Genomic DNA, 19,499 nt, shown 5'->3' with positions numbered 1-19,499 from the left:
CACATCACAACGCATTGTATTCAGTGTTTCATTAAAAATGAAATGTGAAACTATGTTGTTGTTTTGTATTGGGTGCAACTAATTGAACCTCTGGACCTAAAATAATTAGGTCTTTAATTGTATTATAATGTATGACTAGAACAGTACCTATTGTGTATATATAAAGTTTGTGAATAATTAATGATAGGTAAGAATGAAATGTTTAACTCTTGAGTCAGTGTTACTTTATTAACACTTTTGAAACTCGGGCAAGTGTGGATTATATAGTTGAATTAACTCTGGCGATTTTGCTTACAATAAGTAAAAGGATCACAGAAAATGTATTAGTTTATACAGCAGAGATGACTGCAATTATGTTAGCAGTTCAGTGGGTGGAGAACTTGAATCATAAAAATGTGGTAATATGCTCAAGACTCATATTCTGTGTTAACAAGTATTATGTATGGCAAATCCACATCAAGACAAGACATACTAATATAACTCCTTCACTCGACATAGATTACAAAGTCAAGGAACAATAATTATTTTGTATGTGTACCGGCTCATGTTGGGGTGGAAGGAAACAAAAAAGCAGATAAGAAGACCTTAAAAAACACAGAAATAGGACTCCATTAAGCAAATTTGAAGTTAAAGGAATAATCAAAAGAGCAATAAAAGGTTTCTGGCAAAAGAGGTGTGATAAGGAGGGAAAGGGAAGACACTTGTACAGAATTCAAAGAGAAGTAGATCATAAAAGAGATGTTTGAGGAAATAGAAGGGAAGACATGGTTTTTTTCATGTCTCCGTATGCTCTCAACCATTCTTTAAATATTATTAGGAAACATGAGTCAGGTTTATGTAATAATTGTAAAAAAAAAAAACAGAGACAATAGAGCATGTTCTGTTAGAATGCACCAGATATAAAAATGAAAGGTTAATAGAAAATCAAATCAACTGGCTCTTAAGTGGTTTGTCAATTCAGAATTTATTAAGAATTCCATCACAAGTTTTCAAGATAACATTAGAATTTATAGAGGTCACAAATTTAATTAAAATAATTTAGTTTTTTTTTCCCTCTTCATTTCTTATTTTATTACCTGTATTACAGTACTCATTGACGCTCCACATCAGTAGGTGGCGGAAATGCACTGCAAGTTGGTTTGCCAACCGCCACAACATTGAAAGAAGACGACTTTCGCTTTAGGGTTCAAAAAAAATGATATATTGGGTATAATATATAATATTGGGCCACCACGATGAACAGGTACGTTTGATTAATTCTGATTTAAACGCTTTTTGGACAGCGGTTCTCTGTGTATTGCTTGCTTTTAGCGTTTGCTTGTGTTCGGCTAAGGCGCTTGCCTTGTGTTCGGCTAAGGCGCTTGACTTGTGTTCGGCTAAGGCGCTTGACTTGCTCGGTCAGTGTTCACTTGCTTAACCTCGGCTATCACTTGCTCGGTCTTGCTTATGGTCGGTCTTTGAAGAAAAATACATTAACATATGTGAAAAATATTTAAACTATGTAAACTTTTTTTATCGTAAATATTTACATATATTTATTTCCTTTACATGCAAATACATTTAGATAGACTATGTAAACATTAATTTGCAATATATGTCCATATATTAATTTCTAATACTTAACATATTACATTTCTGTACATGTAAATATATTAGATTTCTAGAAATGCAAATATATTTTAAAACATTAAAATATTCAATTACGTAAAATTAAACAGGTTTCACAGAATATATTCCCGTTTACTCAAACTTTATGTAAATAAAATTTTATCTCCACACATGTAAATGTTTTCATTATCGAGATTATAATTTGCCCCTTCATAATAAAATAGAATACAAACAACATTTGGACACTGGAAAACTCTCCAGACAATGTAATTTAAAAACAGTGACAATATAAATTTACTTCTTAATATAAAGAGTACATTTATCAAGACCAGTTCAGCATGAACCAACAAAATTATGAATGCTTATGTTTCTGGCACATAAATGAAAGATTATCCTTCTGTAAACATCCAGGGTCAAAACATTATGCACAAATATGCAAGTCTTAGTAGGCATTCAACACTATATTTATAAGAGCCATCATTAACTATGCACAATTTCTCAATAATCACATGCTCCCCTATTGAACCCGAATCAAGCATTGTAATGCATCAGCTAATCAGGCCCAACCAACCCACTTCCAATAATTAATTGGAAATCATATGCAAAAATGTTTTCTTTTTTCAAAAAAACTAAACAAAAACATTGCATGTTACATTGTTATGCCAGTAAGTGGGCGCAAACAAACTTTTAATATGTAATAAAATCATACTTTCAACGAACTTTAGTTTTGTAAATTACCTGTATTTGTTTAAGTTATTATTATTGAATCAAAACAACCTGATGGTCCATCCTAGATGCCTCCGAGCCCAGAGAAGTCGACGGCGCTTCTGAACGCTGTTAACATAGGGCTTCCTTTCGGCACAGTACAGTTTTAACTGGCATTTGTGGCTGTAACTACATATTGTGGTACTTGACAAAGGTTTGCCAAAGTAGTCCTGAACCCATGTGGTGATATCGCTTATAGATGACGATTCTTGATGCAGTGCCGCCTGAGGGATCGGAGATCACGGTTGTTCAGCTTAGGCTTGCGCCCTTGTCCTTTACACACTGAAATTCCTCCAGATTCCTGGAATCTTTTAATTATGTTATGCACTGTTGAAGGTGAAATATCCAAATCTCTTCCTATCTTTCTTTGAGGAACATTGTTTTTAAACATTTCAGTAATTTTCTCACATATTTGTTGGCAAACTGGCGATCCTCGGCCCATCTTTGCTCCTAAAGGACTAGACCGGTTTTGGATGCTGCTTTTGTACCATATCATAATAACAAAATAACAATCACCTGTTGACATCACCTGTTTCAAATCACATCATTATTTAACCAATTTACCTCATTACTAGCCCTAAATTGCTCCTGTCCCAACTTTTTTTGGAATGTGTTGCAGGTCTGAATGACAGGAAAGGATGTATATTTACAAATGACATGAAGTTGACCAGACAAAACATGAAATATTTTGTGTTCATATTGTCTGCAATGAAATACAAGTCAAAGTAAATTTAGAAATCACTACTTTCTTTTTTTATTTGCGTTTTCCATACTGTCCCAACTTTTTCTGATTTGGGGTTGTATATATATATTAGTGCTGTCAATCGATTAAAAAATTTAATCGCGTTAATCACAGTCGTGGACTGTGATTAATCATGATTAATCACAAATTTAAAATACTAGGATTTACCTGTAAATGTGTTGAAATAAAGAAATGCATGACAAACTAGTTTAAGGAAACAGAACCTTTCACACGTCCGCCAGGTATGAGACATAATCCTTATTATTCTTTTATCATTATTATTATTATTGTTTTTATTCAGCCATTATCAGCCTTTAAACTGGCAATAAAACATTTACCAAACCACATCGCTTCAATCCCAGTATACATTTACCCAACTATTACCAAAAGTATTTCTAAATAAATACAACAAAACATTTCTTGCGATCTTACATGAAGTATTATGACAAAATGCATTATGAAGAAGAATTTGACCTGTTCTGCAGCTGCATTAGAGCTAATATTAGCATCATGCTACATAAGACAATTTATGAGATTAATAGTACACTTTTACTCAGAACTCACTTCAAACTACCATCGAGTGTTTGTAATAACCTCCTTTCACGATCACATGTGGAATTTGGTTGTTTACTGTTGTTAAAATATGCTATTTATAGCCTTTTATATCACTGCACAAATTAGCATTTCAGAAAAAACAAAAAACAAAAACAAAAAACAATTTTGGCCTCCTTTCAGCCAATTAGAGTGGACAACTTCAACCTCCTTTGAATTGACAAACTCCACGACATGATACATTCTATAAAGAAGAAGAAATGTAGGTCGCCAGCTATAGAACAACAAAATATTAACATACAGCAACATTTTAAAACAAAATATTAAATGGGGCACCAATTATGATCAGCAATGAATCATATAGGCTAACACAATACGCAAAGTCACAAATCAGGTGAAAAACCTGCCCAACTAAGTGGTAGTCAGTGGCATAAGTAATGAGCCAGAACAATATCTCTAAAAATGACACTTAATCTTACCACAACAATTGAGCCTAATGTAAATGCAACAAAGGCATTCCCACATGTTTGCCTTTGAAGGGGAGGAGGACATATTTACAAAGGCCATCATCAACTTTAACGCACTTCAAACTCTCTGACAACTGTGAGAGAAGAAACACGCCCAGGCTAGATGAACTGAGGGGATATGTGTAGAATGGCTCAACAGCATGGAACTGATAGTACACTAAGTACATATTACCTTCAAGCAAGATGATATTCTGAAGCAAGCCAATGTCATTACCTATTTTAATACAGTTATCCCCCTCTGTAATTTTAACACAAAATTGATCCTTGTGCAACTCTTTAAACTCCTGTATTCCTCCTTTAACACCTTGTGGTAAGGGACCACCAACATGCTCTTTCCTTAATACAGTTCCAGCTTTCACATGGCCATCATGGACCCTTCTGTTATTGGTGCGCTCAGACAAGCGACGGACAATCTGGGCAACTGGGAAATTTGGCCCCCTCACCATACGCTTTACCTCACCAAGAAAATTCTCAAAAGGGAACCCAGATATCACATCAATACATCCATGTCTCTTAACATCATCGCTCAAATGAACAAGGCCATGCAGATTGTACACCAGAAAGCCCTCACCATAAAGTCTGCCAAAATGTTCAACAAATGACACAAGTAGTGTCTTTGCACAGTCACATATCCCTACATCCACCTCAGGATTAGCCAGCATAAAAATAGCAACCGACAGCAGCATAAAGTTGTGGTAGACTGGAGCAGCCAGAACATCTACGAGAACGACAGGGCCTGTATACAACAAGAACTGTCTTAGCTCCGTAGCCTTCCATCTCCCCCTTTCCTCAAAAGCTCTAGGCTTTCTAGCAAACTCGCACGGAATGTTATTCTTCAGTGCCTGTAGGTTCTGAGATAGTGCTTTAACCAGCTGACCAGACAAGCGAGTTGGCAAAGGCCCACTACACCATAGGTCAAACAACCGACGTACAACCCCAAGACACACCAAATGCATGTAATCGTGAGGAAAATCAAGTACCATGTCGATACCAAGTCCAGTCAGAGGAGACTGTGCTACATGATGATCTTCATCCAACATTTGCCTGAAACTAGCATCCGTTCTTAAGGCGGAGTCAGTCTGTGGAAAAGTCATGCGATTTCTTATATATACACCCGTCTGTACACATTTATCACAAGCTGAAGCAAGATTACCTGAGGAAAAAAAAAAAAGATAAGCATGTTACAAAACCACCCATAATGTCTTAGTATAGTAAAGCACTAAAGCATTACGATTTCCCTTTTTTAGTCCAAGCCGCAGTTTGCGTCATAAAAGTACATAAAAATCTCAGTCACGCGACCACTAAACAGCGCTGAGAGATCCAGTCTCTGTGATTTAAACTAGTTTAAAGCCAGATGAAACAGCGCTGACAAACAGGAGAAACACTCCACAACGATACAGTCACAAGGCTTTTCAATCTCCATACTTTACCATGGATTTACTGTTGTAACACTAACTGCACCATGGTACTGTGACAGAAATGTGGGATATTCATGTAGAATTGTATTATATTATTAATGTAGACATGTATTAAATAAGTAATGGAATATTACAGTATTTTTTATGATTGAGCTGATAGCATTTGAGCATTTATACTAAATGTTTTTAGGCTACTGTTTTTTCATACAAACACCATAGAAACCATATAGATACATTTACCATGGCAGTCAATTATCTAAGTGTATGATACTATGGAAGACAAATGGTTAATTTTAATAAAACTATTATTAAAATTAGTTAATAGTACTAAGAATATTTAAATTTTACCGTATTAAAATGAGGTTGTTACAATTTTTACAGATGTCCATGTTTTTGTTAATGAACATAAATTTACATCTGCATCTTCCTAGAGTGGACTTTCTGTGAGAGAGCGCCCTCCGGCTTCCAGTATGAATTAGTGTTGCACGAGAGTGTTAGCGCTCCATTCGCCAAGCTGCAAGGAAACCATGAGCTAACAGCCCAGCTAGTCAATAAATGCGTTTACATGGACCCTCTTAATGCGATTATAATGAGATTTTGGCGATATTGCGATTATGCTTTACCTCATGTAAACGCAATACTTCGATCTAAATAATGCGATTAAGCTCATAATCGCAGCAAGCATAATCGTATTAACATAGGTGGCGTACGCCGATTTTAATCGGAATATACAGGCATGTAAACACCTTAATCGCAGTATTGCCGCTCTGACCAAAGTGCGCATGCGCTTGTGACATATATGAATAACGTGACACGCACCTGTAATAATACGGAGATTAGAAACGATGGAGGGGAAGAAAGCATCGCATTCTGAGGAAAACACAACAAGCTGCCAGCAGTCTCTGTTCCTTACCCTCATCCAGAGCAGAACGTGACGGCAGCGTATAGGCAAACAAATTCTATCACATTTGGAGCCGAAAAAGCGTGGAATACAGCCATGCAAAATCATTATGCATTAGACGTAAATAAATCAAAACAGCCACCAACACTGCTCTTTCTGAGTCCATCATTTGTGCTGTCCAGTGGGGTATGTGAATAATGGCAGTGAAAAAATTTACCACAATTCTTAGCGAATAATAAGAATAATGGAAATTGCATGTAAACCGGAGTAAGAGCTTTGCTCTTGACATGTAAACATCAAAATGCGATTAAGTCCTTACTCTGATTATTGGAAATAATCGCAATATTCGTGCGCATGTAAACGCAGCTTCGTTCGCGCCATAATGAAGCTGGATCCACTTTCATATTAAGTTACCCCCAACTTGCACTACTTTACTCAGACATGATAAAAAAAAGTTCTGTTGTCCTAATTCATAATTCTTAATTTAATTCTCAGTTCTGAATTCTTTCTTTTAGTTTCATCTGGAGGGAAGCAAATGTCGAAGGAACTAACTTACACGAACAAAGTTTAAACGGATCGATATCAACATTTAATCAGCAACAGTTCGAAATATGTAGAGTTAATATAGGATGTTAAGGAAACTCGATTGAAACCATGCTTGAAGTGAAATGTTGATGCTTTTTAAGGAAATGGAACACAAGACTTACCTCAAGATCACCGTGATGGCGCGGGATCGAAAAGGGATGATTCTAAGTCAGGCGTTGAGCTTTATCTCGCCCAAAGTTGTGCACACGTCACTCCAGTGATGAGCTGATCTGCGTGACGCTTGCTGCAGTAACCGTTGAAATCGGCTTCATACTGGTAAAAAGGGTCTGAGCCGAGTGCCCAGAGTTTAACAGCCCTGTCAATGCTGGTAAAAATTTGAATTGGCCAGTAAAATTAATTGCAGACTCAATGTTGCTTACAAAATTGTACATGTAGGCTACCAATCCTGTAAACACAGGATTATAGTCTAACGTTACATCTTAAAAAAATGATGTTGGCCGATAGAAAAATATTTTTACATCTTAAAAATGATGTTGGCCGGTAGAAAAATATTATTAAAATATAAAATATTATTATATTTATTATGTGCGGTATTGATGCCACATCTGCAGGTGGCAAAATGACTTGGCCTAATTACAGTTGCCGCAACTCAGCCGATGCCGCGACTCAGCCGACAGCGCCGCAGGTTTTACGGAAGCGGCCCGCTCCTAATTGCTAGCTGGGTGGTTCTGTCTCCCCTTCAAGCCCCGTGGTGGTGTGTAAAGATCGCACTCATCCAAATGATTAAAAAGTATTATGTATTATTAAAATGTATTTTGCCACACCACGAAATAAATGATAGAACATAATATGAAACGATAGACTTTTTCGTCCATCCGATATATATCGTCATATCGCACAGCCCTAATTACAATCATGTTTGAGGATCAAACTTATAGTAGTTTATCATTATGCCTACAAGTCACCAAAAAACACACTATGAAAACTAAATAAAGAAAAGATGTGTGTGAAGTTTCAGACAATTTGCCAAAAGTTATTTACCCTAATGGGACAAAGTCAGTTGTAAATGTTAGAACCCCAAAAAAAAGGTCAAAGGTCATACATAGAAAATACATTTTGGAAAATGGTTTTACTCCTAAATATATGTAAAATATAAAGTCAATTATTTTTCCAAACTGTGAATTCTGTGAGTCCTATAGAGGGTTAACAAATATTATTTACTTTTTCTGACTGTATAACATTTTCACAAACTGTGAGTGTAAAGTAGCCTAATTACAACTTTTCAAATTATTTTTTCCCAAATTATTTTATGTTTATGCTTTTTGGAAATAGATCTTTTCTATCCCTAATCAGGCTCACAATTTTGCATTTTAGGCTCATTTTGAGCACAAAGTATTTGCTTTCTGCAAGTGTAATTCCTTAGTTTGTTTGTTTGTTTTTTTTTATTACGTTTTATACGATTGTGATGGTGGAAGTTTCAGGAATGTGTGCAAAAAAAATCCTGCAACTGTATCATGCCTTGTTATAAAGTGCACACAAACAGTAGGCTATTAGTTTGTTTTAACATGTATGGTTAGTATGTGACTACCTTGCAATAACACTGTCTGTTTTGATAATTGATTATAATAGCGCTCTGCTCTCATCCATGTTCTTCATTGCTACAGTAGTGGCACGTAGGTTCCCCCTTTATATTAGGTGGCCTTAACTACTATATACTTACATTTAAATTAATCATTTGGTACAATGCACTTATTGTGTACATGTTTTTACATTGTACTTATATTTTTAAATATGCCTATATGTAATTACATCTGTAATTAAGTTCTGTAATTACATTTATAATTACACTGTTGACCCATCCCTTACACCTTAACCCACCCTTAAACCTACCCATACCACCAAACCTGTCCCTAACCTTACCCGTATCCCACCTCAATAGCAGCGATAGTGTTTTGCAATACAGTATGAACACAATAAGTACAATGTACTTATTTTTTTGATGTAAGCACCACTAGCGTAGCCAGAAATGTTTAAGTGGGTGGGCCTACATGAAACTGGGTGGGCCAGGTGTGTAGCATATGAAAACTGCATGTCAAATTGCCAACAAAAAATACAGCACCAAGGTTCATTAGACAGTATATCTAAAGTATGCATTAACATTAGTAATTTATGTTAACATTTTTAACATTGTTAACATTTGCCTGAGCTGGTTAACAAAGATGAATAAACATGGTAACAAATGTATTGCTAATGTTAGTTAATGCATTAACTAACGTTAACTAAAGGAAGTTTATTAAAAAGCATTACCTCAGTGTGAAACAACTGGGCTTCATTGATGATTTCATAATGAAACGACTCTGTCAGTTCACGCATATCGAGGACCGCAGAAATGTGCACAGCTGCAAATTATGCAGTTTGTTGTGGCGACCAGGATCTAGCACAATGTTTATGTGTTTCTTTCCACAAAGGACGCATCTGTTTAGCGGATCAAACTGTACCTATGCTAATATGATGTTTCAAACACACTTGGTTCAGAAGTTTCCGATCGATAAATCCAGAACCCTCAGGTGGTCTGTCGGGTTTCATTTGTAGATGGTCCGGATTTATTGCTAAGACTTTTACTTTTTAAAATAATTGATCTGATTTATGTTTGCTTCACTAGGCTATTTTCAAATTTAACTTCACAAACGCGCGCATTTTACTATTATATCCTTACGTCGTAAACATAGGTCCTAAACATAACATTGTGGGTGGGACTAACAGAAACGGACGAATCATCATTTTGACAAGCGTACGATGATATGCACCTATGAAGAGGGAAAACTAAGAAACGACCTGTAATTGGCCATGAAAACAAGCATTTAATATTTTTAATAAAGTTACAGTGAAATAAGACGTTTATTAGTATCGTTTAATAAATTACATCCATTTGGAAAATTACAAACTTATGATTGGGTGGGCCACAGATGAAAGTGGGCCCACCCGTAGCTACGCGACTGGTAAGTACATAGTAGTTAAAGCCACCTAATATAAAGCGCGACCGCATGTAGCTAGTAATCAGAATAGCTCGCAGCGCCCTCTGCTGGTGAAAGTAATCGTTGTTTTGAACGTGCTGTAAAACTGGGAAATTTGCAGGGGCGGAATACCAAAGACTGGCACTCTACCCTACACTGTTAGACATTTCAAAGGGTTTTTACAGTAACTTACTGGCAACACTGTTGCCAATAAGTTACTGTAATTAAGATTTACAGTAGCAAACTGTATTTGATTTATCAGTATACTACTGTAATTCATTCATTTTAATAGATTTCATTAGATTTTATAATTTTTTATATAGAATTCATTTTATTTTTATTCTATGTAGGTACTACTGGCATTCAATTAAAACAGACACAATAATTCTTTATTTAAAACATTGCAAGTATAACACTTAAAAATACAGACTTCCAATGCTGGAACAGTGCATCTTCACCATTTCTCCTGTCTTCTGTGTCCTCTGGATTCATCCTCACAAAGAATCTTTAGGCAACAGAAACATAATGGGGAAAAAGACAAGCAGCCAAAGAATACATAGCCATCTGCAAAACCCAGGTGCTGCTCCAAAATGTGTCCACCATCTTTGCTCACCATCCACTTTGACAGAATTGTCTTCTCTGAAAAACAAGAAGCAGAAATAGCACACTTTTAAAAGGCAAACCTCATATAGAATACACAAATCTCTCAAAACCATAGTTGTTCTCTTACCATGAATGATCAGTCTCAGGGTGGCTGGCATGTCCATGTCTTTATTGATGCTTCATTGCAGTTGCCTTTAATACACAAATACAAAAAAATGCAGTAAATCTTAACTTCCATTAAAACCTATAACACACTAATTCTAAAACTAGTAACGGCAGCTAGCCATAAAACTAGTTTAACCTAGCTAACATACGCTTTTATTTTCTCAATGGGCTACTGGCCAACATTATCTACTAACACCTGAACTAAATTTCACATTAGTTAACCTAATGTTAATATAAGATAAGCGTTGCTCGTTAAAAACTATTTTAATTCGGTAACTTAATTCAATAAGCTGACGAAGGTCGTTTGAAATGACATCAGTTTACCATGGTAAAGTTCTGTAACCGCCATGTTGACGAGGAAATGTTACGAGTTAGACTGGTGTGCAAAAATCTGACACAAACACACAGACAAACGTACATATATGTTTACCTTGCTTGCTGGTCTTATTCTCTCGTAAGGTGCATCGACACACAGCGCAGATGTTCTCTGGAGCTCTTCCACTCTTGCGGGTTCATCTCCGTGAAAAACCTGCGGCGCTGCCCCGCTCGCGACTCGACAACAGAAAACAATATAGAACCCATTATATATACAGGTGCTGGTCATATAATTAGAATATCATCAAAAAGTTGATTTATTTCACTAATTCCATTCAAAAAGTGAAACTTGTATATTATATTCATTCATTACACACATACTGATATATTTCAAATGTTTATTTCTTTTAATTTTGATGATTAGAGATTACAGCTCATGAAAGTCAAAAATCAGTATCTCAAAATATTAGAATATTACTTAAGACCAATACAAAGAAAGGATTTTTAGAAATCTTGGCCAACTGAAAAGTATGAAAATGAAAAGTATGAGCATGTACAGCACTCAATACTTAGTTGGGGCTCCTTTTGCCTGAATTACTGCAGCAATGCGGCGTGGCATGGAGTCGATCAGTCTGTGGCACTGCTCAGGTGTTATGAGAGCCCAGGTTGCTCTGATAGTGGCCTTCAGCTCATCTGCATTGTTGGGTCTGGTGTCTCTCATCTTCCTCTTGACAATACCCCATAGATTCTCTATGGGGTTCAGGTCAGGCGAGTTTGCTGGCCAGTCAAGCACAGTAACACTATGGTCATTGAACCAGCTTTTGGTACCTTTTGGCAGTGTGGGCAGGTGCCAAGTTCTGCTGGAAAATGAAATCAGCATCTCCATAAAGCTTGTCAACAGAAGGAAGCATGAAGTGCTCTAAAATTTCCTGGTAGATGGCTGCATTGACTGTGGACACCAGAAAACACAGTGGACCAACACCAGCAGATGACATGGCAGCCCAAATCATCACTGACTGTGGAGACTTCACACTGGACTTCAAGCAACATGGATTCTGTGCCTCTCCACTCTTCCTTCAGACTCTGGGACCTTGATTTCCAAATGAAATGTAAAATTTACTTTCATCTGAAAAGAGGACTTTGGACCACTGAGCAACAGTCCAGTTCTTTTTCTCCACAGCCCAGTTAAGATGCTTCTGACGTTGTCTCTGGTTCAGAAGTGGCTTGGTAGCCCTTTTCCTGAAGACGTCTGAGCGTGGTGACTCTTGATGCACTGACTCCAGCTTCAGTCCACTCCTTGTGAAGCTCTCATAAGTGTTTGAATCGGCTTTGCTTGACTGTATTCTCAAGCTTGCGGTCATCCCTGTTGCTTGTGCACCTTTTCCTACCCAAATTCTTCCTTCCAGTCAACTTTGCATTTAATATGCTTTGATACAGCACTCTGTAAACAGCCACACCTTTCAGTAATGACCTACTGTGACTTACCCTCTTTGTGGAGGGCGTCAATGTTCGTCTTCTGGATCATTGCCAAGTCAGCAGTCTTCCCCATTATTGTGGTTTCAAAGAACAAGAGATACCCAGAATTTATACTGTAGGGATGGTCATTTATTCAAACTCAAATGTAAATATTCTAATATTTTGAGATACTGATTTTTGACTTTCATGAGCTGTAAGCTCTAATCATCAAAATTAAAAGAAATAAACATTTGAAATATATCAGTCTATGTGTAATGAATGAATATAATATACAAGTTTCACTTTTTGAATAGAATTAGTGAAATAAATCAACTTTTTCATGATATTCTAATTATATGACCAGCACCTGTATATACTATCTAAAGTGGATGCGGAGAGTAAACTGATGCCCCGGTATATTTCTGACGCGCAGATGTACTCCAAGCGCTCGCGCGGTTTCTGACACGAAGTACAAACGGATTTTCCAATAATTACAAGCGATGTAACACGTCCAGTGTAGTCAGTCCCAAGCTGTTGCGGCATTGTAGACACGGTGCAGGGCAAATTGTGTCGATCCAAATGTAAGAAATGAGGAAAATAAAACAACCTCAGTATAATGGCGCCAAAGAGACCGTTACAGTAGCATACAGCAATTTAAAAAAAATACAGTAAGTCTCTGTATATGGGGTCTGACGTCACAGAAAATTCCCATGATGCAAAGGGTATTACAGTTATTTACTGTAAAGGGAATTTGCAGTATTATACTGGGTGATATACAGCAAATAACTGGAAATTACAGAAATGTCTAACAGTGTATCTTACATTTATTATGTGTGTTATGTGAGAATCAAACCCATTACATTGCATGCTTCAACCATGCAACTCAAGTTGATCTGAAAGTAGTTGAATAAACTTCATGAAGGTCAGATGATGTTTTAATGCTCATATGAGCATTTGGCCTGCTGCGTTTGGATTGCCAAATGCATTTTTCAAACTAGAATGAAGGGAAAACTTTTAAGTATCATTAAAAAAAATTGTATTTTGTTTTATCAATATTGTTGCTTGAACCATGCTATTTAAGTTGAGGAAGCTTAAGAAACTTTTTCTGTTTCTGCAGTTGCTGCTTCATCTGTGTATTTGCAGTGCTGATAAACAAAGGTGAGAACAAAAACTACATTTGAGAGTTAAATTCATTCCACATAAAATGCCAGACTTTGTGTTTACATAAAGTTTCTGTGATTTCAGTGTGTCTGCAGGTCACAGTAGAGGGTGTTATTGGTGGTTCTGTTGTTCTGCCGTGTTCCTTCACCAAAGATGATTATAAACTTCAGGACATTGATGTGAGCTGGACACACAATGCTAGCATAATTCTAGTTGATATAATTCCACACAGTGCTTCACCAGTGACAAAGGATCCAAAATATGAGAACAGAACTGAAACGTTCCCTGAAGAGTATCTGAGAGGAAATTTCTCCTTCAAACTCAACAATCTTCAACACACTGATGCAGGAAAATACATCTGTTACATCTTACATTCATCTCAATATCAGACTGTACAGCTGATCATCAATGGTATGTGAAAATAGTTGATTAGTGCATGAAGTTTTTAATTTTTTAATTTTTTTATCTAAATACTGCAAGAAATTGATCCAATATTTGAAGTTCATTAGTGATATTGCAGTCTGAATGCTGCTATGAATTGTAGATCAATCTGTGTTGCCTTTATCACAGTGAGGTAATGTTTTCTGTAAAACTTTTTTTTTTCAGACTCGCTGTCCACCGAACAAGGAAACCAAGGAGAAACAGACCATGAGGGAATGGAGCCATCGCTGCCTTTGCACTTCCTTTACATTATATTACCTGTGTTACTTATATTGGTTATAATTTTCATTGTAGTATTCGTGAGAAAAAAGTGCTCAATCAGCCACGGGGCAGCCACTCGTGAGGTCTTGAGTACACAATATGAATCCGTAAAGGCTGATGGTCCTGATGAAACCGTTGGTGAATGACACAACTGTACAGCTTGGCTTTCCTGCAGCAACTGCATGAGCTTTTGCATTGCAGCTTCAGTTAGAAAAATAAATAGATGAGTAAACAAAGTATTTGTTTGAACAACAGAAAATCACTTGAATGAATGTTGTTAGCAACATTTGCACTGACAAGACAATCACCTGTAACCATGGGTTCAGTCTCTGCATTATAAGAAAAAAGTTACAATGTTAAAAATTTAAATAACTATTTTTATATTTTCCTTTATATTGTATTGTATTTATATTGTACCCTTTGTCCTTTTTTCTTTTTTTTTTTTTGTCAAGTGCTTTTAATTTACTAGTGTGTACAAGTGTGCTATTTAAATAACTGCCTTGTCTCTTGACTTTTTAAGTTAAAAAGCTGAATGTTAGCTGAATGTTTACAGCTTTCTGATGTTTTGTACTGTTACATCCTTGCCTTATGCACTGCATTTTTACTGTGATCTCGAAACAGGTACATTTTTGGCTGAAGTTATAGACACATAAGCTTGTCAATATGTTGCTGCCTTAACAATTCTATATTAGTAAACATTTGTATATTTATTTAAATGTACTTCAGTGTGCTCAGGTATATACACTGAAAATGAGGACCATTGTATTAATTTGTAAATAAGCTCTTTATGTTCAAGACCCAGTAAATTGAGTAAATAAAACTGAATCTGTCAAAGTTGTTTGGATATTTCTAATCATATGTGAATTCAGGTTGATTGGGACACTTTTAGCCATTGAAATGACTGGAAAAAGTGTTCCAATCAGCCTGAATTCATATACTTATTATTAAAACCAAATGTTTTGCATTTACATTTATTCAGAAACCTAGTTACTCTGTGTGAACTACTAGTGATCTGACTTGGAAATTTGTTTTTCTACTTTAAATAATGGTCCAGATTCCTAGTAGTGTCTGAGGAGTGACGAGGTAACACCTGAGTAGTGAGGGCTTCAGCTGGGTTTCACAAATAATTATTGTTTAATAACTTTAGCTCTAACACATAGTGTAAAAACACATGAGGCCTTTCTCATTTGTGGCACAGCATGACAAACATCCTGGTTCTTAGTGTTGCCACATCAAGCACCACTTCTTAATGGTAAATGAAAAACATCAGATAAAGACGTCATTCTTCTGAAAGTGGGGGGAAATATTCATGCATACTGTTACGACCCTTCTTTTGTTAAGCATCTAGGGACTGAGAAGGGGAACATTGGACCAATAAGACCTTAGACAAACAAAATCATGCAAACTTGTTTTATTATTAAAGCCTGACACTCGATTACACCAGACAAGAAGAAAATATATGTATATAAAAATAAAGAAAATAATTATTTACAAAAGATGACACACCAGCAGTTTTACAAGGTTGGAGAACTGGGGAGGTTAAAGGGAACCAGGATCATGCCAAAAGAAAGAAAATAACAAAACCAAAATAAATCTGACTAACCCATTTTAGTCTAATCCTAAACTAAAATAAAGAAAAATGTGAAAATAAAAACATCTTCAACGTCCAATACGTCGTAACTCAACTAACCAAAAAAAAAAAAAAAATTAAAATTAAAAATACAGAAAGTGGCACAAATCCCAGTGTGTCTGCAAGGAAATCAAACTAAATGTGCATCATGTCACGTGACATAACCTACCTACCCCTTTACCTCCATCCAGTTTTAACACATCTTTGAAAAATATTTTATTTAAGGCTTTCAAATGTCACGGATAAGGAGTTTCGGGCCAGCCAAGTAAGATATGGCAATCAAAGCACATCACAAACTAAACCAAACAAACAAAACACAATCCAAAATGCCACTGCAATATTCATCTTTAATGAGCCGAAACGAACGCACATCATACCTCTGTTCAAGACATTATTGTTTGCCTACAAAACCACCTCTGGCTCTGCACCCCTTCACCTAAATTCAGTTCTTCAGACCTATGTGCCAGCTTGCGTTCTGCAAGTGAACGTCGCTTTATTGTGCCATCCCAAAGAGGAACAAAACTTCGTGAAAAACTAACACTAGCTTTCTTTTTTCTATTCTATCTACTTGTTTCTTAAAAAAAAAAAAAAAAAAAAAAAAAAAAACACTAGGTTTCAAACAAACAAACAAACAAACAAAGCACTTGCTTCTATTGTCCACATTTGTAAGTCACTTTGGATAAAAGTGCCAGCTGCTCTAATACACCGGCGTTTCCCTTATATGGCACTGTTGGACGTCAATCAGCGAGCGCGATGGAAGAACAGCCCCCTTCCGTCATCTCACCCAACCAGCTCGTCCCGAGAATCAGTGGCGTGCACAGACCTCCAGAGGGGCAGGGGCAAAATGTGTGTGTGTGGGGGGGTTGTATGGGTTTGGTCCCCCTCAGCTAGGGGTGGGCGATATGGCAAAAATAGCACAATTTTTTTTTTTTAGAAATATCACGATTCACAATATTATCACAATTCTTTGTCATGTTGGATTTTCTATTTTGCAAGCTGTTTGAGCAGTACAGCCAAACTAATTTCCCTATTATAAAGACAAAGCCTTTCAAGGTAACAAAATATAAAAAAGTATGGCGGATATTTAGGCCAAAGTGGGTGAAGATAAAAATCGTTGTTATTATTTTATCTTTGTTATAAAAAAATGAGAGCAAAGATACACATTACAAATATACATATACAAATAAAATAAACAGTGTTTTATTTTCAGGTAGTCTACAATAGGTGTATTTAGTAGGAGCATTCAAGAAACTGAATGAACAAATATAAAAATAAAACACTATATAGATTGATTCCTATTAAAGCAACTGTATTAAAGTTTTTCAGTCAAGAGTAGTGAATGATTTTTCTTTGTGTTTGGTGTTTTATTAACATTAAAGGAATAATTCACCCCAAAATTAAAATAGGATAGTGTTTGATTTTTATACCTTAATTTACTCACTCAAAAGTTGTTTTAAACCTGAACGAGTTTCTTCTGCTGAAAATAAATGCTATTTTGAAGAATGTGGAAAACCAAACAGTTGCTGGTCTACAGTGACTTCCATAGTATTTTTTTCCTACTGTTAAAGTCAATGTGGACCAGCAACAGTTTGGTTACCCACATTCTTCAAAATATCTTCTTTTGTGTTCAGCACAACAAAGAAATTAATACAGGTTTGGGACAACATGTGAGTGAGTAAATAATGACAGAATTACAATTTTAGGGTGAACTATCCCTTCAATTACAGTCGGCAGCATGTTTAGTACTGTCCCTTTAAGACCTGCACGCATCTAATATACAGAGGCACGCATGCATTTCTCTCAGCTGTTTACCTTCATTTTAGACATAACCAACTGAGTCTATACATAAACCTGGTGTGTTTTGACAGTATTAGCACAAAACATAACTTAGTTCAGTAATCAGGCGCTGTTTGACGGGCTTTTTAGAGCATGCGCTTTGGGTGTATGTGCTCAGAAAAGGCGCTGGTCAGAACAGCACACTGAGTGAAACATTTAACCATTAAGTCTTTGAAGCAGATGCAGATAATGTACTTTTGGTGACTGCGAATAAGTGCAGTGTCCCGTGAGAGTAACTCTACCGCTGAGTTAACACTGAATGTATGTGGCGTTGTACAGTATATAGAGACTGCGGCGCCAGAACTGCAGCTGATAGGATGCGCGCTGAAGTACCATACTACGATATTTCTTCAAAAAAGCAAATCGTGGAGACATTTTTATAGTCCACGATCAAAAATCGTCATATCGAACAGCACTAATCTCGGCAGAAATCGCAGTAATAAATTAATGTTTTTGTAATATATATAAATTGTAATATAATCATTCTTAACACAGTGTTCCAAATGGTTAGAAACATGGTGTGATGATAAAAGATAGAGTCATTATGTAGATATTTAGCATTTATGAATACAATAAAGACAGCAGGTTATTTTGGTGCTAGTTTTAATCGCAAATGTGTGTTTAGAGAAGACAACATAACCTAACCCTTTAATCGCCGATGGACCACATTTTCTACCCCCTCTATTTCTATTCTATTCTATTCTATTCTATTCTATTCTATTCTATTGACTGAATGGCTAGATGACAGAGACCAGTGGTGCACAATTACATGTAATGACCAATTATATATAAGACTCATTTATTAGATTTTGCACTGTTGTGTTGAAGATGGATGAGGCTAAATTCAAAGCACTGACAGACTTTAAAAGATTTGGAAAGATACCTCAGGGTCTTTCCAGACATGACAAATTCATATTTCTAAGAAGAGCTAAAAGCTTCATTTTTGAAAGTAAGTAATGTAAAATGTACATCTGGATTTAGTGGCTTCACTGGTTGTTCATAATGATTTGTATACTTTTTAGATGAAGCTTTGTATTATATTAAAAAAAGAAAGTACTTTGGCAAAAGTGGTCAGCAAGGAAAAAGTGCCCAAGAAATTTTGAAGAGCTCCACAGCAGCCCAATAGGTGCTCACTGTGGCATTCAAAACCCTGAATGCCATAAGCAAGCGCTTTTATTGGCCTGGTATGTCTGTGGACATAAAAAATGGGTGAGTTTAATATGTGAATCCTTCGTCATGTTTTCATACATCTATTATTCCATCAAAACTGATTTTGATCATATATTTTAGGTCAAACACTGTGCTGCTTGTCAAAAAAAGCAATGTTCTCTTAAGAACTCAACAGAATATACCCCTATCATGGTAATTCATGTTTTTATGAAAAACACAAGGAATATTTTTGTTACAGCAATTTTATATATTAAACATGAATGTTTATTAGGTGGCACAGCCTTGGGATATTGTGGGGATGGATTTAGTGGGAAAGCTCGAACCAACGAAAGAAGGCTACCAGTACATCTGTGTTTTTTGCCCCCCCTCCCTCCACATACACATTTGTA

The 19,499-nt window shown here is 36.2% G+C and overlaps 1 protein-coding gene across 1 annotated transcript; it reads left to right on the top strand.

Moving 5' to 3' along the window:
- Positions 1–1,133: 1,133 nt before the first annotated feature.
- Positions 1,134–15,299, top strand: LOC131530541 (uncharacterized). The gene is made up of 4 exons (XM_058760871.1): positions 1,134–1,243; positions 13,729–13,769; positions 13,857–14,183; positions 14,379–15,299. The coding sequence occupies exons 1-4, from the start codon at positions 1,236–1,238 to the stop codon at positions 14,618–14,620; spliced, it is 618 nt and encodes a 205-aa protein (XP_058616854.1). The 5' UTR covers positions 1,134–1,235; the 3' UTR covers positions 14,621–15,299.
- The last annotated feature ends 4,200 nt before the right edge of the window (positions 15,300–19,499 follow it).

Source organism: Onychostoma macrolepis, chromosome 22 (genome assembly GCF_012432095.1).
Source record: "Onychostoma macrolepis isolate SWU-2019 chromosome 22, ASM1243209v1, whole genome shotgun sequence".
Taxonomy (NCBI): domain Eukaryota; kingdom Metazoa; phylum Chordata; class Actinopteri; order Cypriniformes; family Cyprinidae; genus Onychostoma; species Onychostoma macrolepis.
Note: the sequence above shows the minus strand (reverse complement) of the source record. Positions and strands in the feature narration are given on the sequence as shown.

Excerpts from the sequence above, each read along its gene's own strand:
- LOC131530541 (XM_058760871.1), top strand. Across the intron at positions 13,770-13,856 it reads TGCAGTGCTGATAAACAAAG|TGTGTCTGCAGGTCACAGTA; the intron begins GTGAGAACAAAA and ends CTGTGATTTCAG. Across the intron at positions 14,184-14,378 it reads TGTACAGCTGATCATCAATG|ACTCGCTGTCCACCGAACAA; the intron begins GTATGTGAAAAT and ends TTTTTTTTTCAG.